This window comes from Schistocerca serialis, chromosome 8, assembly GCF_023864345.2.
Source record: "Schistocerca serialis cubense isolate TAMUIC-IGC-003099 chromosome 8, iqSchSeri2.2, whole genome shotgun sequence".
Classification (NCBI taxonomy): domain Eukaryota; kingdom Metazoa; phylum Arthropoda; class Insecta; order Orthoptera; family Acrididae; genus Schistocerca; species Schistocerca serialis.
Genome location: NC_064645.1, coordinates 275,352,620 through 275,371,465, shown reverse-complemented (window position 1 = coordinate 275,371,465; position 18,846 = coordinate 275,352,620). Strand labels below are relative to the sequence as shown.

The 18,846-nt window shown below is 36.6% G+C and overlaps 1 protein-coding gene across 1 annotated transcript in view; it reads left to right on the top strand.

The window, feature by feature from the left end:
• The window catches only part of LOC126416075 (protein unc-80 homolog), a 1,008,688-nt gene that overhangs the window by 855,764 nt on the left and 134,078 nt on the right, over window positions 1-18,846 (top strand). Inside the window, exons 54-56 of the mRNA XM_050083557.1 lie at window positions 4,415-4,558; window positions 5,297-5,317; window positions 17,430-17,553. Of these exons, the coding sequence (XP_049939514.1) occupies window positions 4,415-4,558; window positions 5,297-5,317; window positions 17,430-17,553 (289 nt within the window). The remainder of the gene's footprint in view (window positions 1-4,414; window positions 4,559-5,296; window positions 5,318-17,429; window positions 17,554-18,846) is intronic.

Here is an 18,846-nt window from a genome sequence, read left to right as displayed (position 1 = left end):
GAATGGTGCAGACTCTGGCAGTTGACCCTGAACGTAAATAAATGTAACATATTGCACATTCATAGGAAAAGAAATCCACTACCATACAGCTACACTATTGATGACAAACAACTGGGGACAGTGCCTGCCGTAAAATATCTAGGCATAACTATCCAGAACGACCTTAACTGGAATGACCATATGAAACAGATAGTAGGAAAAGTAGACACAAGACTCAGATTCATCGGCAGAATCTTAAGGAAATGTAACTCATCCATGAAAGAAGTGGCTTATGAGGCACTTGTTCACCCGATTCTTGAGTATTGTTCATCTATCTGGGATCCTTATCAGGTAGGACTGATAGAGGAGATAGAGAAAATCCAACAAAGAGTGGCCTGTTTCATCACGGGATTGTTTAGACAGCGAGAGAGCCTTATGGAAATGCTAAACAAACTCCACTTGCAGACATTACAAGAGAGACGTTGTGCATCACGGAGAGATTCACTATTGAAATTTTGGGACAGCACTTTTCAGGAGGAGTCAGACAAAATATTACTTCCCCCCCACATACATCTTGCGTATTGACCACGAGGAGAAAATTCAAGAAATTAGAGCCAATACAGAGGCTTACCGACAATCTCACCCTAGTCACCTGCAGATTTTAAGGCTAAATATTCAGTACCTTAGAAATGAATCACTAGAACTTGAGGTAGCAATGAATGATGCAAACGTTGACTGCATGTGCATTATGGAGCATTGGTGCAGAAGTTTTGAACTAAGTATCATTAATATTTGTCCATACAATTTGGCAAGTCAGTATTATAGAAAAAATGCCAAAAACAGAGGTGTATGTATCTTTACTAAATCAAGTATCAGGTACAAAGAAGGTGTGCATTTTGACAGACCACCTACTGGGTATACAGACATATTCCTAAATTAATTAGAAACATTGCTTTACATTCTTTTTACTGAAAGAACCACTGTAATTGTCTGCAGGGATTTCAACATAAAGCTTATGAATGAAAGTAGGCTAAAAAATCAACTCCCAAATCTATTATGTATTTTCAATCTGTTTCCACGTATACATGAACCCACAAGAATAACATATAATACAAACAGTCTTACAGATAATATATTTTCAAATGTACGATCCACAGAAGTAGAAGTAACAAATACTGATTTGGGATTATCAGACTGTAATGCTCTTGTCCTCAAAATTCCTTCAATGCCACTGCAAGAAAAAGAAGTGTACTTCACTTATAAAAGAAAATTTCCACTGAAAACTGTGTAGAATTTACAAATATCCTAACTAGTGAGTCCTGGGCAGAAGAGCTGTCCCTAACAAACTCAAATGATGCATACAACACTTTTTCTTCAGTTTTCATGGGATATTTCAAAATGTGCTTTCCAAAGAAGCTGTTACGAATCACACCACATCACAATTCAAAGCCAATTTCTTGGGTCACAGCTGGTATCAAAGCTTCTTGTGGAAGCCTAAACAGACTGAATTAAATATTGAAGACATCTACAGATCCACAGTTCATAGAATATGTTAAGCATTCCAAGAGGGTATATCAAAAAGTAAATGCCAAGGCAAAATTTATAAGTAATGACAACTTAGTAAGACAGTCTGACAACAAATCAAAAGCCATATGGGGTATTGTGAAGACTGAAAGAGGCAACAGATGCAAAGACCAGGATATCATTCTCAAAAACACAGAAAATTTCAATATTTAAAAGCAAGATTTGCCAAATTACATCAACAACTATTTCAAAAATGCAACAACTTCATTAAGCTTGAAATTTACAAATCAAGAAAAACCTGAATTTGCAAAAGCCGCTTCTAGCATGAGAAAAGATCCCATAGATGAACATGAAGCGTGCAAAGTAATAAAGAGCTTGAAACCTAAAATGTCAGCAGGAGTAGATGAGGTGCCTGTTTGTATCATAACAATGATAGCTGCACAAATCACAAGACCCTTGGCATACATAGCCAACTTATAATGTAGTGAAGGAATGTTTTCAGAAAGGATGAAAATGTGAAAAGAGAAGCCATTATTCAAAAACAGCGACAAGCATAAGGTAGAAAACTATAAGCTAATATCCCTCCTTCCAGCAGTTTCTTACATAATAGAAAAAAGTAATGAAGTACAGAATCAACAAATACCTAAATAACCACCATTTACTAAATAGAAATCAGCATTGCTTCTAGGAAGGTAAAAATACAGAAATAGCACTAATGTGCTACACTGAAGAAATAATCAAAAAACTAGAAATAGATAACAGCATGGTAGGGATAAATTTAGATCTGTCCAAAGCATTTGACACTGTCAATCATGGCAATCTTTGGAAAAACTGGAAGCATTAAGTATGCATGGGAAAGGGAAAAAGTGGTTTGAATAATACCTACGAAACAGAACACAGATTGTAGGACTGATGTCAGATTACTCCAACAACAAAATAAATTTAGTATCACATGAAAAAAAAGTGGAAAAAGGAGTGCCACAAGGCAGTATTCTAGGTCCCTTATTGTTCATTGTCTACATAAATGACTTTCACACCTCAGATGGAGCAGCAAAGGGCATGCTATTCACAGGTGACACTAGTGTGATAATAGGTGCACCAAAGCAAATGCTGCAAGCAACTACTGATCAAGTAATAAAGAATGTCCACACTTGGTTCAATGCAAACTGGTTGACATTAAATGCAAATAAAACAAATAACATGCAGTTTGGGAAAATATGTCAAAATGTAAATCTTGATCTGTTGTTGGGTGACAAGGCCATAGACAGAGTGGCATCAACAAAAGTGCTGGGAATTCATGTAGATGAAAATCTTAGTTTTAATGACTAGGTAATGAAACTTGTGCAGAAACTCAACTCAGCCTGTTTTGCTCTTAGAATTATTGCAAATGTCTGTACTGCAGAGGGTGCCAGGACGGCATATTTCAGCTATTTTCAGTCTCTTGCAACAATCTTTCTGTTACAGAAGAGGGCTACCCAAATAATAACACACAGTCATCCACAGACACAATGCAAAACCTTATTCAACAAGCTTAAAGTTGTAACAATACCTTCCTTATATATGTACAAATGTGTTTTGTATGTTAGGACCTACCTTGCAGATTTTCAGACAAATGCCGACTTGCGTAACTTCAATACTCGAAATAGCACAGCACTCCATACTCAGCAAACAAAAAGAACACACACAAAGGCATGTGAGCCATATTGGTACAAAACTCTACAACATACTGTGAGGAAACATCAGAAAGTTAGAAGATGAGAACATATTTAAAATAGAATTTAAAGAATCCCTACTTGAATAATGTTTTTACTCAGTAAATGACTTTTTAGGCCAAAAAATAATTCTGATAATGTTTATACTAAGGCAAAACTGAAAACACTGTCTTTCATCCCCTAAAGTTTCTGTTAATTTTGTATATCTGATGGACAGTTACTAAGTGTGGTAAAATCTTTACTGAATTGTGAATATAAGGGCTTCCTGTTAGGGAAGACAAAAGTGGAGCCTTAGGGCAAACAGACTATGCAGCTACAATACTGTTATTATACACATATAAAAAATTGTATTACTGTGTCTTGTATGACCAAGTATTATTCTTTGAACATTTTTTGTGCAAATTTGTATGTATTATTCTTTGTACTACTTAATGTAAAATTTTGTATGTTCCTTTTGCTCAAATTGTTTCCCATAAATTTACATATACTTTTGGTCAACATCCATACAATATTTATTATCTGCAGATGGATAAATAAATACAAATAAATAGATGCTGTTCTAAGAAACTTTACTCACAGTTGGGAGAACAACAATGAAAATCGCCCTTTGGATAGCTAGAATTTTTATTTTCCTAAATTGCCTGAGGATGGTTCATTTGAAAAAGATGTGGCCAATTTCTTTTCCCATTTGTCCCAAATCTGAGCTCATGTTTTGTCTCTAATTGCCTTGTTGTTGATGAGACTTTAAATCCTAATCTTTCTTCTTTCTGTTTTCCCCCCGCTCTTTATCATACTTCAGCATGTAACTCCTAGTCTTTTGTTAAAGAACTGGTGCCCAAAGTAATGTTTAATTCTGATTCATATGTGGATGTGTATAATTTTAATCTCAGTGATGTGAATTGTTGTAGTTGTACTTTATTCTCTGATGTAACAGTACACAGAAAAGAAAGTGTAGAATGCGTTACACTGAAACATCAGTTGCATTTTATGCAATTTTTCCTATACTTATTTTAATTTTAAATATGAACATTTCAGATTAGGTTTTGCTGTAACTGCCCTTGATTTAAATTGAAACTATAAGTTTATTATTACCAATCATATGTGTGCCTGTTAACAGTAAATCCTGTAATAATTATGATATATTTCTTTAAAATTTATGCTAGATGATCTCTCATATCATTGTCTGGATGATGTTGCAGGCTTTAATTGTAGGCGATTCAAGCTCATCGAACGTTGGAGAATGTGTGTCATCAGCAACTGCTGCTCTGATGAGCCAGGTCCCACCTCCACATTTCTGCTCGATTGTTGTACGTCTTATAGCTCTCCAAATACTTGCTATTGGGGTGAGTCACAAAACCTTTAGCAGTTGTTATATGAAATCTTCTGATCTTGAGCAAGAAATACATGGATCATGTTGAATATCAAGAAATTGTCATTCTTGCCGTGTACATTTGAAATACGTAGTATCTGGAGATTTTATTTGTAATCTGTAAATATTTTTCATGGACAGGAACCAATTGTGAAAGGAAAATTATTTATAGTTAGCTTAGGTTTGTTAATACTGTGCTAAGGCTACTGTGTGTAATGTGTCTTTTCATTTCCTCAAGTAATAAAGCCTTACAATGTGTTCATCAATTTACACTCTTATATTGAATTTTATATCTCTACTCTTTAGGTGTGGTCAGTTAGTAGTCATTACAGTGTTCCTAGAGATTGCTATTTACAAGCTAGTTTTATTATTATATCTTGCAGTTCCATGGAATTAAAATTATTTGCATGATCACATATGTAGGAACTGAATAATGTATATTTACTGTAATAAACCCTCAGCATAGAGCTGCCTCCATAAAAATAACAGAAAATATGTCTACATTGCTGGAGGTACTGTGAGAAACAATTATACACATATAAAAAGTGGTATATACAGTACCAGTCCTAGAAACAATAAAGTAATTTATGTAGCTTATTATTTATTGTTTTCAGGAACAATTGCACCTTGAGAATAATTATCATTTCATTTTTACATTACATGTTTACTTTTTAAGCTTTATTTTTAACTAATTGTGCACAATTTATTTCAGATCTTCAACCAAGTGACAATGGTGAGACATTCAGTAGATCAGATTGGTACATTATTTATGTACACAAATCCAGTCATCTCTCTTTTAGCTTTCAAGTATACTAATATAAAGCTCTATATACATGGGAAATTTCTGTGAGTCATTTGTTGTTGATTAATGAGAAATAGACCTAGTATGTTCCTCCGATATTGATGTTTCTTACAATATTGATTCATAGTGGCATTAAATACTGAGATACTACAGTAACCTGTGGTTTTCTAAATGACTGAATTGTAAAATTTTATCTGTAGGATTCTGTAACAGAGTGCTGGTGTAATGTTCAAAAATTTGTCCTCTTTTTTATCACTTAATTCTCTCTATGAGTTGTAAGAAATTCACTGATGCATAATTCTTAAAAACTGGCCTCCTTATTAATGTGATACTGTTGAACTAACATTGTTTACATCACATCTGTTTAAAAGAGAAAACACACTTTATTGAATTGAGTAATGTTGTGATATATTATGGGTGTGACACTCACTGCAGCTCACTGACATCAATAAAACAGTAAATTTCAAGTCATCGGGAATCATCCAATGATAACATAACCATAACTTCAGTTATTGATCATTTTATTTTGCAAATTTTCTAATATCTGAAGACAGTTGTTTTTCTCACTCTGTGTATGATATTCCATTCTATTTACACATCATTATATCATTAATTTGACAAGTGCATAATATACAATGCGTTACATACTGGCCAGCAATTCTGTTGCATAATTTTATAGTTTTCTCAAGGAAATACTTTTAGTGTAATGTATACATTATAAACATGTTCAGGTTCAGAAATTTAAACATAAAAGCACATAAATAACATCATGGTTAGCGTTCTATTCATTCATAAATGTTCTTGTTTTTATTCATTTCTGGTATTTATTTGGAAATTACTCACAGTATCTTACTTCACTGTTACTGACATTGGTTTGGTGAAAGCCACATGTACAACTGTACACTACTGAAACAGACATAGAAAGATAGCCTTCTGTAGAATAATATTGAGAAGAAATCCAGCTTATGTGTTCCTTACAAATAATCAGGTAATAAATCCAGTGTGTGGAATACAGTTCTAAAAATATTATGAACAACTCTTCAAGCAACTAAGCATATTGGAAAAATAATAATAGTATGTATACTCCAATCTAAAGATAGTCATTAACTAGTGATTCTGATTTTAAAACAAATGCAGGGTGACACAGAATAATGGGAATGTATGAAATGAGTAGTGGCACCCATGAGCAGATGGCAGCACTGTGGGTTCATGACAGTTAGCAAGTAAACAGTCCGCCACTTTTGTAAACATAGACCAGTGGAACAAACAGCAGCGTGCATTAGCCATAAAAATGTTTTATAAAAAAATGATAATTTGGTAGTAGCGCAGAGGGAGTTTTGACGTTTTTATAATTTAGGACGTCATGATGCCAATCCATCGAAACATGTGATAAAATGTTGGATTAATAACTTTGAAGAGACTGGATCTGCCCTCATGAAGAAATCAACAGGACAATCGAGAAGTGTGCATTCTCCAGCAAACATTGATGTTGTACACGAGTCTGTCTTACGGAGCCCATGGCGTTCAGTTCATAAGCAAGGAGCAGTGGTTGGAATGTCCCGGGAGAGTGTTCGCAGAATTCTTCAATCTCGATTTAAAATTTCAACGGTACAAACTACAGATGGTGCAACAATTGAAGGACAATGATTACCAGTTACGATTAGGATTCTGTCAACAAATGATAACAAAAATAAACAATGACAATGAATTTATAAACAAGTTGTGGATGTCAGATGAGCCAATTTTCATCTTAGAGGTTATCTGAATAAACAAAACCAGCATTACTGGACAAACACAAATCCTAATGACCTTAATTAGCACCCTCTACATGCTAGTAAAGTGACATTATGGTGTGGTGTTTCATCATATGGGATTATCAAACCATATTCTTTCACAAATGATCAGGGAAACACAATAACTTTCAATGTCGATCGTTATGTGGAGATGTTAAAAACTTTCATTACACCTACAGTGAACAACTTTCCAAATGTTCAAGAAGCCTGGTTTCAACAGGACAGAGCGACATCACCCATTGCATGGCAATCAATGGTATATGTGCGAGAATTGTTTGGCAACAGTGTGATCTCACAATTTGGTAACATTCCCTAGCCCTCTAGAGTGCCAGATTTATCTGTTTGTGATATTTTTTCTTGTGGGGCTACCTCTAGAGCGAAGTCTACACGACTCAACCAAGAACCCTGGATGAGTTAAAACAGAGAATTCAGGATGCAATTCACAGTTTTCCAGCTGAGATGTTGCAGTATCAATGAGGAGTCTCAACAGTAGATTCCACAAATGTATTTGTACAGGAGGACACCTTCTTAAGGATGTAATTTTTTTAAAAAATGACAAATGCCATCAATGTTTCATAAGTCGGAAAGTTGTAAGGTTTCAATTACTATGAATGCAATTTCTTTCCTTCATCACTTCCAGTTTTATTGGGTTGTGGAAATGTTCCCATTTTTCTTTGTCACCCTGTATAACACTGATAAGTATAACACTAGAAGTTTTTAAGTTAGTCCTTAATAGAAATAATGAAATGTCCTAGCATGAAAATCACTTATGCTCTACTCAATGAGTTACAGTACCTCATTTACAGGGTGTTCAGAGATTCCTGTTACAAACATCCAGGCCTTTCCAGAGGCCACTGAGTAAATAATATGTTGAACAGGAACCTATGTCCAGAAACATAACGTTTACACTCTTTGATGGTTCCAGTTTGGATGTTTAACCCACCCCCTTCTTTTTGAGGAATTGAATTAGGCGTGATGCAGTAAAGTTATTAGGTAACAATTTGAAAGGGACCATAACAAGACAACCGTTTCTCATCTAAGCACATTTATTTGTATTATCATTTAAGCATTATGTTTTTACATTATTCCAAAACAGAAAGGAACCTAGCATACTGTACGTACAGAACAGTACTGGTGCACTACTACAGCAGCTCAATGTCATGACCACCAACATGGTTACAGACATTGACCTATGAAGTATGTTCTGGTACACATCCTCCATCCCCCCTGGTGTACCTTCTGTTTCTAGGGCATCTGCCAGAGCTCATGCCAGTAGATCTTCCTCTGTTTCTTCAGGAGTCTCGTAGATTAAACTTTGTGTACAACCCTGCAAGAAGAAGTACATAGGAATACATATAATCCTATCTACCCTATTGCGTACCAGGACAAACAGATTTTTCTCTTTCCCTCATCAGACATGGATACGTTAAACATCTGAACTGAAACCATCGTAGAATGGAAACAGTACATTTAAAGACATGGGGTCCTATCCATAATATTATGTACTCACTCTCTTCTACGAGTCCTAGCACTTTGTAATGGAAATTTCTGAACACCCCATATAAGGCAATATTTTGAATAACAAACTCAAATCATTTTCATTAAACAACCTTTCTGATCCACAGTTGAATTTTTGAATAACCAAAATTATAAATGTTATGTGAGACAATAAGGGAAATTCTTCATAATTATGTGTACAAGGTACCACTGTAAATATCCACCATATACCTGCTCAGTAAATAGGAACTTGTTTGACAGTTTTGAATCAGTTAACAAGTTCTGCATACTAACTCGATATTCCAGAATGAGATTTTCACTCTGCAGCGGAGTGTGCGCTGATATGAAACTTCCTGGCAGCCCCCAGGCTGTGGCTAAGCTATGTCTCCGCAATATCCTTTCTTTCAGGAGTGCTAGTTCTGCAAGGTTCACAGGAGAGCTTCTGTAAAGTTTGGAAGGTAGGAGACGAGGTACTGGCAGAAGTAAAGCTGTGAGTACCGCCCGTGAGTTGTGCTTTGGTAGCTCAGTTGGTAGAGCACTTGCCCGTGAAAGGCAAAGTTCCCGAGTTCGAGTCTCGGTCGGGCACACAGTTTTAATCTGCCAGGAAGTTTTAACTGGATATTGTTAATGTAATCAGTGGGCTATGTAGCCATCTACACACATCAAAAAAAGTTTTGTATCACCCCCATTCCTAGAACTCCTGAAGATAGATGTTGACTGTGAATATTGTACCATGGACACAGTCCTTTTGACTGTTCAGAGATGTCACTAAGCCCACCCAAAGATGTAAAAAACCATGCATTAATGGCACCTATTACAGGGGGTCCAACAGCCGATCAGTTCCAGTCATTCCATCAGGATGGACGTACATGACTCATGTTGTCTGTAGTTCAACCATGCCTGGACAGCCAATACCGCGGTTCGACCGCATCTGCATTGTTTCTTTGTGCCAGGAAGGGCTCTCTACAAGGGAAGTGTCCAGCCGTCTTGGAGTGAACCAAAGCAATGTTGTTTGGACATGGAGGAGATACAGAGAGACAGGAACTGGTCGATGACATGCCTTGCTCAGGCTGCCCAAGGGCTACTACTGCAGTGGATGACCGCTACAATGGATTATGGCTTGGAGGAACCCTGACAGCAACACTACCATGTTGAATATTGCTTTTTGTGCAGCCACAGGACGCTGTGTTACAACTCAAACTGTGCCAATAGGGTGCATGATGTGCATCTTCACTCCCAACGTCCATGGTGAAGTCCATCTTCGCAACCATGACACCATGCAGCATGGTACAGATGGGCCCAACAACATGCCGAATGGACCACTCAGGATTGGCATCATGTTCTCATTTATTGATTTACACGTCAAGTTCTGAAGGACCATATTGAGGACCAAATCTCCAAGGTCATGGAATGTGTCAGTACATGAAATTACAACATAAAAGTAATTACAGATAAAAATGAAATGTTGATGAACCCGAAAAAAAGTCAATCCATAAGCTTAAGTACACACAATCAACAATACAACAAGAATAAGCTTAATTTTTCAAGGAACTGCTCAACAGCATAGGAGGAGTGACCCATGAGGGAACTCTTCAGTTTCAATTTGAAAGTGCATGGATTACTTCTAAGATTTGTGAATTCAAGTGGTAGCTTATTGAAAATGGATGCAGCAGTATACTGCACACCTTTCTGAACAAGAAATTACAGTAGGGAATACATATATTGAGTGGCTAATGTCAGAATACCAAGACTCATGAACAGGGGTCGGCAAGAGGTTCGTGAACTCTTCACCGATGAGTGTTGCTTATGCCTTCAACCAGACAATCATCAGAGACATGTTTGGAGGCAATCTGGTCAGGCTGAACGCCTTAGATACACTGTCCAGCAAGTGCAGCAAAGTGGAGGTTCCCTGATGTTTTTGGATGGCATTATGTGGGGCCGACATACGCCACTGGTGGTCGTGGAAGGTGCTGTAATGGCTGTACGATACGTGAATAACATCCTCCAATCGATAGTGCAACCACATCGGCAGCGTATTGGCAAGGCATTTGTCTTCATGGACAACTATTCGTGCCCGCATTGTGCACACCTTGTGAATTACTTCCTTCAGGATAACGACATCACTCAACTAGAGTGGCCAGCATGTTCTCCAGACATGAACCCTATCGAACATGCCTGGGATAGATTGAAAATGGCTGTTTATGGGTTACGTGACCCACCAACCACTCTGAGGGATCTACACCGAATTGATGTTGAGGAGTGGGACTATCTGGACCAACAGTGCCTTGATGAACTTGCGGCTAGTATGCCATGATGAATACAGGCATGCATCAATCCAAGAGGATGTGCTACTGGGTATTAGTGGTACTGGTGTGTACAGTTATCTGGACTACCACCTCTGAAGGTCTCGCTGTATGGTGGTACAATATGCAATGTGTGGTTTTTATGAGCAAAAACAAGGGCAGAAATGATGTTTATGTTGAGCTCTATTCCAATTTTCTATACAGGTTCCAGAACTCTTGGAACCGAGGTGATGCAAAACTTTTTTTGATGTGTGTCGTTGAATGACTAAGTAATAGACTTGGTTATACAGAAGAACAGTCCTTTGAGGTATGTTACTTGTGCATATTTTCTTTCTGCTGGTCTCAATCTAATGGTACATATACTCACAGAAATTTCCTTGATGTAACTTCTCACTAATTTAACTGTTACTTCTTCAGTATAGTGCACTACTTGCACTTTTCTTCATAACAAAGTTTATCATTTCTTTCCCTGCCTTATACGCATCAAAATACCTTTTTATAGTTTACTATTTTTTTGAAAGTCAATCTAGTGTATGCCCTTTGGGTTTGCCATCTGACTTTTGGCTTCCCTGACTAGGGGATCTGCCTGAGGAATGCGTTTTTTTGACATACGTAGAAGCCCTCAGTTAACCCACCAGTATTTGAACATGTTTCTCTTATTCTGAATTGTAACCCTTCTTGCTGAGAAATTTACTCTCTTTTGTGTACTAAAGCTTGTGTATAGCCTCCAAAAATATTCTTATTCTTAACGGTTGCCTTCAGAATATTTCTGCCCTCTTGCCTTTATACTGTACAGCTACAACTACTGGTAATGTAATTTGCTTGCATATACCTAGAAGCACAGGACATGCTCAGTTCCTATTCTCAGTAACAGCATTTTATGACTCTACTTTCCACATTCCTTCATTAAAATAGCTACTGATTAGATGTCAACTGCCATGGCCGTAATACTTGATAAGTGCTTACATTTCGTACTTTAACATAGAAATCAAGTTATGCTTATTAGAGGGTTCCTTGAATGCTTATATTTTATTCCATTACTGATATTACATTTTTGTTATTCAAAGCAGCTCATTTTTGTAAAAGGTTCTAACACTTTTCCTTTTTGAGAAAAATAATGTCTTTGAAATACTATGTTAACTTGTGAGTGCTAAAGGTAGTTACTGTTTTGCCATATAGCAGCAGAGTTCTGATGACAACATCTTCCAACAGCTGTTCTTACTTTCTCATGTACCCCATTCAATTTATTGAAAAATGACAAGGAAACTTTTAATAAAACATCTCTCTTTAGGATTCCTTAGTTGGACGTTAGGTTTTGTTCTACTAAATTTCACAACATTTTATGAAGCAAGTATTCATTGCTGTTAAGTGACACCAAACGCTCAGTTAGGCATATCTATACACATTGGTAACTGCTGTTTTTTGTGTGTATGTGTTAAACATTAGGTTACAGCATTCAGAGTACTTTCAAAAGCTACTATTGCATTACTTTCACACTCAAGCATTCCTCACACCATTGTTATTGAATACTGTTCTTCAGAGCTTGGACAAAGTGCTTTTTTAAATGATTGTAGAATGTGAATGAATGGATAGAAGCATTTGTTTTGATACATATTATTTCTCATGCTCATGAGAAAAGAGTTCCAGCCTCTGCTATTCTGCTAGCCACTATACCTATTGATAAGATTTGTCCAATAGGTATATCTCAGTTGAGTATTTTTGACACAGCTGCAGGTCGTTGATGTACTATTGTTAGACTTCACAACAATAGCAGTATTAACTTACTTGTATTCAGTTTATATATCTTTTGTTGAATACTCATCTTCAACCAAATAATTGACACAATATTTTTCTGTGAAAATAATTAAATTTGGTAACTGCCACAGGTTCATCTGGATTGGAAATCCATATAATGCAGTGCTGTTGAAAAGTTCCTGGATTTCCATCCTGGTGAGAATGTTGAAATGCCATGACGTTTTGATGAATGTCATACCATTATCTTCAGTAGAAGTCAAACCAAGAGTTTTTCATCGACAGAATACACCAGAAAAATTCATATTCACCCACACAATATTGGTGTAAAGAATATGTAGTTTGTACTACACCCTACTTAAGAAGTGATTATATTCATTTTTGTCAATACGGCTACTGCTACTATCATTGCACAATCCAGGAAAATTGCTGCTGTTCTTTACAGCTGTAACCTCAGTTGTCATCAGGCATACTGTTGGGAAGGTTCCCCACAATAGCATGAAGATCATATCACTGTATGAGTTGTGTGAAAGCCCCAGATGCTGCATTTGTGGAAAGTGATGAAGCAGAGTGTAGAGATTTGTTGGAATAGAGAGGCATTCGTACCTGTATGTGAAGGAAGTATTGTCCTTCACTCAGTAACTTTGTACACAGTATGTTGTTCATTTGAATGCTTGTGGTACAAGGTATTAGTAAAAATTTTCAGATATTCACATTTCCTATCAAATACCACAACAAAGAAAGCAGGTAGTGGGTCAGATACTAAGTAAGAGTTCTAGCATCACTCCTTTTTGCTAGCATAAGCACTCCATCAATGTTAATTTTTACTTGGCAGTACATTGAACAAAAATCCATTAACTTTCCATATAAATGATGCTCCAGTAATTTCATCTGATGCTATAAAGTATATCAATTGTCTCCCCTAAAATCACTAACTGCCCTTTACCTAAGAATTCAAAAGACATTTTTGTCTGCTCATGACGTGTGTCTTGCAGTGTCTGATGCAATTATTCAAATTGTTATTCTTTGTATCCAAATGATGTATCAGCAATAAAGAAAAATATTCAGTTAAAGGATATTTGTTAATGATTCCCAAAAACTGTGAAAACTAATCACTGTTTTCAGCAGTGAAGAATTAATGCATGTATTATTCTCATACTTTCACTACATTCACTCTAGTACTATCGTACAGCAACATTTTTCAGTAACTGCTGTGAACAGTGATGGTTTTTCTATGTATTTTGCTCTTACCACACTCTTTAACTGGACATCACTTCAAACAGTAATACCTGACATAAAAACTTAAGTACTCAGAAGGGGAGTACAGAAAAGAAATGAAACTTCACATGTTGAGAGGTCATGTGATGTTAAAAAATTTAGGCAAATTTACAGAGAAATTGGCAGTATGAGCCCTCTTACCAAAATGACATTGCACTCACTCTGGCCTGGATGGAGGCACTGTTTCAATTGGGAAGGGTGCCATAAAGATGTTCTCTCCTCTCCTGAGGCAATTGTGCCTACAAGTGGTCCTTGGTATCCTGGATGCTAGGACTGGACATTATGGATGTCTGAGCTGGTCTCACACATGTTCTACTTGGGATTGATCAGGGTCTTGCTGGCTACAGGAGTACCACAACATTACCCAGACCATATGTAGAGACATGTGTCATATGTGTACAAACATTGTGCTGTTGAAAAATGGTACCATGATACTGTCACATGAGAGGCAACATATGAGGACACTGGATGCCCATGACATGCTGATGTGCAATGAGGGTTCCCTCGCTCTGTATCAGACGTGATCTGAAGTTATACCTGATGGCTTCTCATACCATGACACCAGGAGAAACACTAGTTTGCTTCCCTGCAGCCTAGGAACTGTGGGTCCTCTTCCCAGATCACTGCCACACTTGCCAATGATCATAATCTGGGGTAATGCAGAACCCTGATTCATTGCTGTACACAATGTAGTGCCATTCATTATATGTTTTCCAGTCATGGCACTGCTCCAAAATCCACAGTTTGTGTTGTGGCATTAACAGCAGCTTATACATGGGACAGTAATTTCCAAGTCTGATGGCTGTGAGTCCCTGATCAGTAATGTGGATTGATATAGAATGTTGCAGAGATTTCCTTACTTGTGATCATATGGCAGGTGCTGAAGTGAAGATGTTATAATGTACTTTGTGCACAGTACAGTGATCCTCCCTTTTTATGGTCAGATGTGGTCAACCAGAACCTTGATGACAAGTATACCTGTCCTTACAGTCTGACGCAGTCCAACATTAGGCCACTGTCACATAGGAATGCCCCACAAATCTGGATATTGCATGATTCAACCAGCTGGCCAATTGGAGACCCACAATGAGACCATTTGCAAACTTTGTCAGGTGCTGATAATGCTGCCTGATAAGAGTATGCAGCATCTCCATGACTCTCGAAGTGATTACCCAACGTCTGATGATGATCACACACATAAATCTTACCAGATCTTAATATCACTAAACATGAACAACACTAATGCACTCTGACCATTTATATACATAACAATGGTGTGTATGTGTATGAAGTTACATTGACATACAATAAGTCTTCTGGATTCTTCACTTTCTGTGTCAGGCAGTTTTTTGTGGTCACTGTCAACTAATGACACAAAGTTGCCTTTCAATAACACTTTGCAATTAAAACTAAGTAATAATAGTAACATATACTACATATTTTCTAGTTACACTTGAGATGTCTGTGTTTGGGCTGTCTCCACCTACATTTACGGAGTACAAAATCACAAGTTTCTTCAGGAAAAACGTAGGATAGGCAGCTGTTGACTCTTATGTGTGTCATCTTGCCCTTTATCTGTAATCCAAATATGAAACTCATCTGTGATAAGAGGACCTCTTGAAGTTGGACATTCTTTGTGGTCATTTTTTGTCTGCCTAGGGTTAGTGAATTAAGTTCCATTGCTGGTCACTGCTTCTGCTTGCCACAAAATCTAATATAATGTATCACTTTGCACCTGCTTAGAGCTAGAAATGTACCATGAGTGCACAAAAGTGATAACACAGACATTCACTTATATTTGGTTTACTAAAATGTTGATTAGATATTTTAAGAAGTGTTAATGTTGTATAGTTTTTAATTCTGAACTCACCCACTGAAGCTGAGAAATGCACTCTCAGACCATCATACACCGGCATTAATCTCTACTAAGTATGCTGCACATCAAGTGTCACATAGAAGAGCCTTCCTTTCTTGTCATAAATTACATGCATTATTATTGAAAGAGCTTTCTACCTAACTAGTTCATACAGTACATGAGATTCATCTTCCATAATAGTGAGCAGTTTTAACACTATAACATGAAGTATCATGCAATAACAATGTAAACAGGATCTTACAGTGTGTTTTTGTGACAAGTGCAAAACTTCATGTAACCTTATCATTTTTATTGAGGTAAAAACTTTCATTTCACAGTAATTTAAAATTTACATTTCAGTAAGACTAGCACTGCCTTCTTGTGAATCTTTCTGACCTCCATGTTATAATGTGTAAGTTCCATGAATGTCTTACAAAGAAAAGTTATGTGTTACAAAACAATGCCTTACATGATTAATCCTCTCTCTCCTTGTAAAAATATATTCTGTACTCATTTTGTTCATCACGCAAAACAACTGTTCATCTAGCAAATGAGATATTTTAATTTCTAATATATTCTTCTCTGAGTTTACAGTTTCCAACAACTCTTAGTACATTACTGTATTCCAAATATACTTACATAAACCTATGTAACGATTTACCTGAACAAGAGCTGTTATACAATCACATTTATATTAACCCTCTGTTCAACATTCACTGTGTAATAAATAGAGTTCATAGAATGATAGAAGGTCTCATGAAATTTTTTTTTCCTAGCTGCCAATTTGTTGGCTGCCTGTCCAATAATAATACTTGAATTTTTTGATGAATAAGTGATCTTCATAGCAGTTTTATGACTGCTTAATTATTTTTTTTCTGCTGAAAAAAAAAGAAATGCTGACGAACAACGTAATTTCTGTCCAACAGTATACTGATACATACCTTTTCTAACTCACCCTTTCTTTCGTTATTTTGATTTTTGTATCTTTCTCTAGGCTTTTTCACTTTGTTATCTGATTGAAAAGAACACCTAATTTCTTTCAGTTATTTGGTGCTATTTGAGTGAAATTGTATCTTGTAGATAACCCTTGGAAAAACAGAATGTCATTCTTAGGAAATGTGTGTTAAAAAGGTTGTATCCTGATACAAGACAATGAAATTTTCAAGAAGATAAAATGATAGTATGCCTTTGTTTTCTTCCCCAATTCAGCACTATATTTTTTTTCTATTTGTATGTGATATCCAAGACAAGTAGTATCATTTGAAAAATCTTCTCAGAATGAAGATGAAATAACATTTGTTGTACATGTTACCATGAAACATTTCTAAGTAGGGACAGAGGTTTCATAAAGAAGAGAGTAATGAAATGGCAGGTAATTATCTTCAAATTCAAATTGTTTTATTCTCATTTTTCCTTTATTTCCATGAAGTCAGAACTATGAAGCTATTTCAACTCCAGAGTCAACATAATTTTTGTACATTAGTCATTACAAGTCAAATCAGTATACAGTTTGGACATGGATTATCTGTGAATTACTATTACATTAACTTACCATATGTTTACAGGAAACCTATTCATTGGAACAAGTTTGTGGGGGCAGCTCAGTGTTTCCAACTCAAGAAAAAACAGAAAATATGTTGATGAATTTGCTCATGCCCCTCTGTTTGCGTGTTGGAAGTGGAAGGAAAGGTAAATTGTTTATCATAATAATGTGAATAGAAATGAAAAGTACAATGCATAATACCCTCATTATTTTTGTAATGCTTTTTTGTTAATATTTTACAGCATTCTCTCTTTCTGTTATTTGTTCCTAGTTTCTTTTACTTGCCCCTTTCCCTTTAGTGCTAAAGCTCACTTATTGACTAAAAGAATCCATTCTGTTTCAATGAGCATCTTTAATTTTGATTTATGTAGCTTTATCTTATTGTTTTTCTTGTTCGTAAGTGTAATATGTATTTCCATTTTCTCCTTATTCTATGAATTACTACAGATAAATATAAACTGAGGTGATAAAAGTCATGGGATATCTCCTAATATCTTGTCAGACCTCCTTTTGCTTGGTATAGTGCAGCAGTTCGATGTGGCATGGACTCAGTAAGTCATTGGAAGTCCCCTACAGAAATGCTGATCAATGCTGCCTCTGTAAATGTCCATAATTGCAAAAATGTTCTCAGTGCAGGATTTTGTGCATGAACTGACCTCTCAATTATGTACCATAAATGTTCGATGTGGTTCACATCAGGCTATCTCGTTGACCAGATCATTCACCTGAATTGTCAAGAATGTACTTTAAACCAATCACAAACAATTGTGGCCCGTTGACATGGCACATTGTAATCCATAAAAATTCCATTGTTGTTTGGGAACATGAAATCCATGAATGGCTGCAAATGGTTTCCAAGTAGCTGAGTATAACCATTTCTGGTTGATAATTCGTTCAGTTGGATCAGACAATCCAGTCCATTCTATGTAAATACAGCCACCATTATAGTACCACCACCGGCTTGCACAGTGCCTGTTGACAACTTTGGTGCATGGCTTCATAGGGTTCGCACCATGTTTGAACTCTGCCATTAGCTCTTACCAGCTGAAATCAGGACTCATCTGACCAGACCATAGTTTTCCAGTCATCTAGGGTCTAGGAGAGGCACTGCAGGCGATGTCGTACTGTTAACAAAAGCATTCACATCAGTCATCTGCTGTAATTTCCCGTTAACAACAGTCCTAATGGATACATCTGTCGTATGTCCCATATTGATTTCGGCAGTTATGTCACACAGTGTTGTTTGTCTGTTAGCACTGACAACTCTATGCAAATGCCTATGCTCTTGGTCGTGAAGTGAAGTCCTTCAGGCACTGGATTGTCTGTGGTGAGAGGTAATACCTGAAATTTTTTATTCTCGGCACACTCTTGGCACTGTGGGTATCGAATATTGAATTCCCTGAAATGGAATGTCCCATGCATCTAATTCCAACTAACAT